The 7,577-nt window shown below is 31.1% G+C and overlaps 1 protein-coding gene across 1 annotated transcript; it reads left to right on the top strand.

Moving 5' to 3' along the window:
* Positions 1-687: 687 nt before the first annotated feature.
* Positions 688-6,635, top strand: LOC111696605 (pro-neuregulin-2, membrane-bound isoform). Its single transcript, XM_023466246.1, has 6 exons — positions 688-790; positions 1,945-2,028; positions 2,865-2,905; positions 3,696-3,869; positions 4,284-4,386; positions 6,308-6,635. The coding sequence occupies exons 1-6, from the start codon at positions 768-770 to the stop codon at positions 6,432-6,434; spliced, it is 552 nt and encodes a 183-aa protein (XP_023322014.1). The 5' UTR covers positions 688-767; the 3' UTR covers positions 6,435-6,635.
* Positions 6,636-7,577: the final 942 nt, after the last annotated feature.

The following is a 7,577-nucleotide window of genomic DNA, read 5'->3' as shown; positions in this document are numbered from 1 at the left end:
GAAAGTAAGGATCTGAACAGGATGGTATGGATCTGAACAGGCAAGGTAAGTATATGAACATAAAAGTAGGGATCTGAACAGGAAGGTAAGGAAAAAAACAGAAAATTAAGGACCTGAACTGGACAGTAAGGAAATAAACTGAAATGTAAGGACCTAAACAGGAAAGTAAGGGCCTGAACAAAAAGTAAGGATGTGAACAGTAAAAAAGTATTCGAACAGGAAAAGTAAGGACAAAAACAGAAAAAAAACAGACAATTAGGACATAAACAATAAAGTAAGGACCTGTACAAGACAGTTAGGGCATAAACAGGAAAGTAAGGGAATAGAGAAAAATTAAGACATAAACAGGAAAGTAAGGACAAAAACGTGAAAGTAAGAGCATAGAAAGAGAAGTTAGAACAAAAACTGGAAAATATGGACCTGTATACTAAGAGGAAAGTAAGAACCTGGATAATGAAAATAAGGAACGTAATGAAAGTTGAACGGAAGAAGAAGGTTAGAACAAGGGCACAAAGGCTAGGTTATGTAGGTATTAAAAAGCAATCAATTATAATTTTTAAACTTGAAACATATTATATTTTATTATGAATTCAATGCTTAGAGAGGACGATGAGGAGAAGGAGGAGAAGGAGGAGAAGGAGGAGAATGAAGAGAAAGAGGAAAAGGAGGAGAAGAAGGAGAAGGAGGAGAAGAAGAAGGAAAAGAAGAGAAATGGAAGGACAAATGGAAGTAAAGAAGAAGAGGAGGAGGAGGACAGTAAAGAGGATATGAGATTAACATGCTCGGCCAGGTTTGCATTCTTTTTTATTTATTCAAGTGTAAACCCTGCAGACAGATTTTTAATTAATAATTAAAATATTAAATCAGATCTTTGAATTTAAACCCTGGACAGATATCTAATTAATAATTCAAATGTAAACCCTGGACAGATATTTAATTAATAATTCAAATGTAAACCCTGGACAGATATTTAATTAATACTTCAAGAGTTAACCCTGGACGGATATTTAATTGATAATATAAGTTTAAGCCCTGGACAGATATTTAATTAATAATTCAAGAGTTAACCCTGGACGGATATTTAATTGATAATATAAGTTTAAACCCTGGACAGATATTTAATTGATAATATAAGTTTAAACCCTGGACAGATATTTAATTAATAATTCAAGTGTAAATCCTGGACAGATATTTAATTAATAATTCAAGAGTAAACCCTGGACAGATATTTAATTAATAATTCAAGTGTAAACCCTGGACGGATATTTAATTGATAATATAAGTTTAAGCCCTGGACAGATATTTAATTAATAATTCAAGTGTAAACCCTGGACAGATATTTAATTAATAATTCATGTAAACCCTGGACAGATATTTAATTAATAATTCAAGTGTAAACCCTGGACAGATATTTAATTAATAATTCAAGTGTAAACCAAGGACAGATACTTAATTAATAATTCAAGTGTAAACCCTGGAATTAAAGATATTTGATTAATACTTTAAGAGTAAACCCTGGACAGATATTAAATTAATAATTCAAATATGGACAAATATTAAACTAATAATTTTAGTGTACACCCCTGACAGGTATTTAATTATTAATCTAAATTTTAAATTGTTTTTCAGAATAAAATTATTATATAATTTATTGACTAAAACACGTCAGCAAAACATGTAATTAGTAAGTACACATACAGGGTTACCCACAAAGGATGAGACGATAGTACGGAATTTGTTTTCTTGCATTCAGGGTTCATTGTAGGCCAAAACCTGGCTTATTTCTGTGCTTAATAATTCAGTTAATCAATACTCAGTCGATTGCATAAACCACAAATCAAGCTTCAAATCGTCAAATTTTTAGAGGTTTGATCCTTTTTGGGTAACCCTGTGTATATACAAATATTATTATTTTGAATATTAGAAAAATTATATGTTTTTTAGAGGAAACCCTCCTCCAACGTTGTATTGGACGATGAATGGTGAACTTATCAAACACTCACAACAATCTAGGATTAAAACCAAAAAGTAATTTTTATTTATTTTTGAATATTTCTAATACAAATTTTAACTTGTTTATATTGCATTAATTGTGACCATTCTTTTTTTCATATGATTTTAAATAAAATAAATTTATACTCTACATAAAACGCTTCGCAGATTATCCTGTTTTTGCAAGTAAACTTTAAAAATTTCCAAAAACTCTTTTTTTGGGGGGGGGGGGGGGGCCTTAAAATTCTTATATTTTATACATTCCCCAAGGAAATATCAGATCAAATAAAAAAATTTCCAATCGATTTAATCGTTTATTGGATGCAAACAAATAAATAAGCAACATATGTAGTATGTACACTCATGAGCTGAGTGCAGTGAGAACCGGAAAACTGATAAATAGAAAGACGACTTATAACCTCAAGTTATGACTTTAGTCCGGTGAAACATGAGACACAAGACGACTCTAAACCTCAAGTTATTACTTTAAATAGTCCGGTGAAACATAAGACACAAGACGACTCTAAACCTCAAGTTATGACTTTAGTCCGGTGAAACATAAGACACAAGACGACTCTAAACCACAAGTTATGACTTTAGTCCGGTGAAACATGAGACACAAGACGACTCTAAACCTTATGTTATGACTTTAAATAGTCCGGGGAAACTGAGACACAGCAATTTTGTACCATAACAGACCCATTTAACTTAATAAGTGATATGATGTGCTACTAATGAAACTATTTCATTTGTAACATCATTGAACCCACTAAAATATTCCTATGATGTCGTCTTCCTATTCTAGAGCTTTCTAGTTCTCAGTGTAGCTAGATTCAGATTTAAATATATATATATATATTTGTTATGTTTAGGATCTCAAAATACCTGCGGAAGTCGGTTCTTAAACTTGAAGGAATTGCTCAATATAATAATTAAATGCAAACCTTATTGAAAATATAGTTTCCGATCAATTAACTAGTAAAATTTGTACAATCACACTTCAAGAAATGTAGTTTTATTTGAATCTGTAAATAAAAAATATGTTCTCAAGCGTTAAAGTTACATCTTTCTGCGTATCAAGATAAACAAAAATCAATCATAAAACCATCAAAAAGGCTCATTTTTGTCCGGGAAAAAAGCTTATACTTGTTCCTATTATTTTTTTACTTAAACTACAGTTAAACCCTAAATGAGCCATACATCGAAAGAATTCATCAAATGTCGTATTTTTCACTTTCTGATAATGGAATGTTGCAGATATTTAGTTTTTAAATTAAATAATTATAAGGAGCTCTTTAAAACTGTTCCTGCATGTTCATGGCTATTTATTTATTTTCGCAAATACTGAGATTTACGTAAAATAGTATAAAACCCATTAAAAAAATTCAAGACGACATTTGATAAATTGTTTCGTTTTATCGCTAATTTAGGGGTTAACTGTAGAATTTTTAAAAGTTTTTTATTACATTCTATCAAGTTGTGAGTAAATTCTATAAAAGATTTACGCAATCCTATCAAATTGATATTTTTCCTAAACCAATAAAAAGGGAAAGCCAAATGGAATCCTGCCATTTTAAATTCTATCAGAGTTTTCATGTGGTCGACCTATTTTCATATATTTTTGAAAATTCGAGCACAATGATAGTATTCTTTAATAATCCTGGAAGCTCTTTTTAGTATAATTATATTGACTAAATCTCCAGGACCAATTGACAGTTCGATTCATGTTCAGTGCCACGCGTACAACTCCTACGGTCACGCTTCTCGTGTTAAACTAAAGACGACTTCTACGACCCCGCGACCCCAAGAAGTTGTTCGACCAAGGTTAAGCTCACATTCACAGTTCCGGAGTACTTCTGCAATATCTTCAACGAAAGGTGAAGAAGAAAACGGAAGTCTGTGTTAACATTATATCTTTACTTTTTTTCGTGTGATTTGTTCCACGCATAATTAAAGTAAGGAATTGAGTAATTGCCACAATCTTCAAGTTGTCTAATCACTACAGTTTTGAACCTGAAGGTAAAACCCTTTGATCTTACGATATTGGGTTGTTAGGATCTAGGGATTAGCAAATTAGAATTTTGACAAAGACTCTTTTCATGTTAGATTGATTTAAAAGTTCCAATATGCAGGCATGAAAATTGCGATAAAAGTAAAATCAAAACTAGTGGAGCTGCGAGGTCACAAAATCGTTTCAGTAACATCAAATAAATTTGGCAATTCTTTATGTTTAAATTGGAGTGGTGCATTGAAATATGTTTAAAGTGCATTTAAAAACCTGTTTTATTTAGGTTTAAAGAACCCCCTGTTCTCTACAGGGTGTCCTGTTGAAAACTATTGCATGAATGGGGGTTCCTGCCTTTACTACTCGGATATCGGAGAACTAGCCTGCCAGTGAGTTATTTTTTTTAGGGACCAAAAATCGCAGATATTAAAGGGAATATCCGCGTAAAATGAAAGGGGGTATAAACTTATGTCGAATTGAAGAGGTATCAAATAAAATTAAAATTAGTACCGATCAATATCGAATTTAATTCGATATTAGCCCCTACCCCCTTTTATTTTATGCGAACACTCCCTTTAAAGACTGACAGTCTTTTGGTTAAAATAGCTCTACATCTGGTTTACTTAACTTTTTTGATATCAAAGACGATTTAAAGTAGTTAAATAACTTTTTTTGAGACTCACTGTACTATCTGTACTCTCCTTCCACTTCTATCCCTGCTATTATTACACAAGAAATGAACTTGAAATGGGCCTGTATGGACTCAAAATGGTAATGTTAATGGTGATTTGAATAGAGGTTGAAAAAGTAAATCTATTCTTGACTTAAGCATCGATCGGGAGATACTTGGCGCTTCCTACCTTCATACATTTAGATGGAAGTGAAGGTCATAAAGTTGATCATAAAACTCCTATTATATTTAACCTAATTTAAAATATTTTAAATATGATAAAACCATTAATTATCAGCATTGATAAAACTTTCTTAGAACATGAAAAGAGATCAAATATTTTTGATAAGATATTTCTTTATATAGAATTACTTATTTTTATATTACTAGGCTTTTAGGGCGCTTCACGCCCATCTTCTATTTAAATTGTGAACATGTTCTTTTTGTTTACATTTTTAAACAAAGGAGAAAAAAATTTTGCGGATTTTTGGAAAAAAAAGAATTTAAATTTTTTTTACAAAATTAAAAACCTTTAAAACACATTTTTTTATCATTCATAAACCTTCCCTGTGGTCACGTGATGTCCCACAAAAAATTTGGGCCCGATCGGTTCAGAAGTTTTGACGTTTATTGGATACAAACAAACAAACAGACACCCAGACACCCAAGCTTAATTTATATATAGATTCAAAGGTTCTGAGTTTTTGCCGCAAATAATTCCTTTTTTTGCAACATAATGGTGTAAACCTTAGAAATTTCAAATGTAGATATTTGATAAAACAGAATTCATAAAATATTTAAGGTCTACGAGTTACGACATTGGGTTGCAAAGAGGAATTAGAAAATCTGAGTTTGTGGCAAAAACTCAACTAGGATTAAGTATATCTAAACTTGAATAAATTTAATAATTCTTTAGTAATTGAAAAAATTCAAGGACTAATGTAGACTATAACTGAAAAAAATGAGCCACAAAAAAACATGGACTTTTATTTAGGAAATGGAAGAAAAAAATCAATTATTGGACTGATATGTGTAAAATAAGAATACATGGACTTAAATTGAAAAAACTATGGACTAAGCAATTAGTTTGCCACGTGACAGATAAAAAATAACACAAAATAAAAATAAACTTTAAACCTAAAGTTCAAACTAGTAATCTATCTATAAATTTGGCTTGTCTGTCTGTTTGTCTGTTTGTTTGTATCCAATAAACGTCAAAACGGCTGAACCGATCGGGCCCACATTTTTTGTGGGACATCACGTGACCCCATGGAAGGTTTATGAATGATCAAAATTTCAAATGTTTGTATCCATCAAAATTTGATCTTCATTAAATTTTTGAAAAATTTTTAAATCCACGAAATTTTTGTGAAAATCCGCGAATTAATTTTGTTTTGTTTTACGATGTACACAAAGAGCTGTTCACAATTAATTTAGAATATGGGCGCGACGCGCCCTTTAAGGCTAGTAAAATAATAATGAATAAAAAACATGGACCTTAAAATTTATAAAAAAAGGACCATGGTCCAGGATCGAAAAAAAACACCGATAATTTACAACAAAAAAAACATTAAACATAATTGATAACAACTATGATTTAAAAAAAACGTGAACCATGATTTACAGAATTAATATTTCAGTTGTTCTCGTGGATTTCATGGAAGAAGATGTGAACGGAAGTATGTTAGCGGAATCATTAAAGGAGTAAAGACGACATCTCATATGCCCATCTGTATAAAAGGGATGGGTCATTACCCATGCTCTTAACTCGTAATACTGTACAAGCTGCACAAAGCATAGCTAAGCGCACAGTTTTGAAAATATATAAAACTCGCATTTTGAACTCTTTTGTCACAAATTTTGATAAATTGTTTCAAATTTTAATCAAAACCAAAGAAACGTATTTTATTGTTAAAAATTTACAACTTTTTGTAATTCATACTTGTGCAGAATATATCCCAAACTTGATCGCTGCTAGTTTTTTTTTCGATTTAATATTTCAATGCTGATATTCAGAGATCTGTTAGTCTTCTATGATGAGATATTTTAGACAGAAAAAGCAAAATAAAATTCAGTCGTTAAAAACGATTTCTACATTTAAATCGCAAATAAAGAAATGTTGAACTATTTTGTGCAAAAAGTCTTAATTAAGATGATTTGGAAACATTTAGACTTTTTCAACTTTTCCTTGGAATTCACGTTTACAGCTTTCCCTTGATAATCACGTTTACAGCTTTCCCTTGATATCACGTTTACAGCTTTCCCTTGATAATCACGTTTACAGCTTTCCCTTGATATTCACGTTTACAAATTTGCATTAATAATCACGTTTAGAACTATCCCTTGATATTAACGTTTGCAACGTTTTTAGATAATCACGTTTACAACTTTCCCTTGTTATTCACTCTTGTACAGCTTTCCCTTGATAATTACGTTTACAACTTTTTCTAGATATTCACGTTTACAACTTTCCATTATAATTCACTTTTACAACTTAACCCTTGATATTCATGTTTATAACTTAACCCTTGATATTCCCGTTTACAACTTAACCCTTTATATTCACGTTTACAACTTAAACCTTGATATTCACGTTTATAACTTAACCCTTGATATTCCCGTTTACAACTTAACCCTTGATATTCACGTTTACAACTTAACCCTTGATATTCACGTTTACAACTTAACCATTGATATTAACGTTTACAACTTAACCCTTGATATTCACGTTTACAGCTTTTCCTTGATAATCACGTTTACAATTTGACCCTTGATATTCACGTTTACATCTTTTCCTTTGTATTCACGTTTACAACTTAACCCTTGATATTCACGTTTACAGCTTTTCCTTGATATTCACGTTTACAGCCTTTCCTTGAAATTCACGTTTACAACTTTCCCTTGATAATC

Source organism: Eurytemora carolleeae, unplaced genomic scaffold (assembly GCF_000591075.1).
Source record: "Eurytemora carolleeae unplaced genomic scaffold, Eaff_2.0 scaffold185, whole genome shotgun sequence".
Lineage (NCBI taxonomy): Eukaryota > Metazoa > Arthropoda > Copepoda > Calanoida > Temoridae > Eurytemora > Eurytemora carolleeae.
The sequence above is the reverse complement of the archived record's forward strand: the minus strand, read 5'-3'. Positions and strand labels throughout refer to the sequence as shown.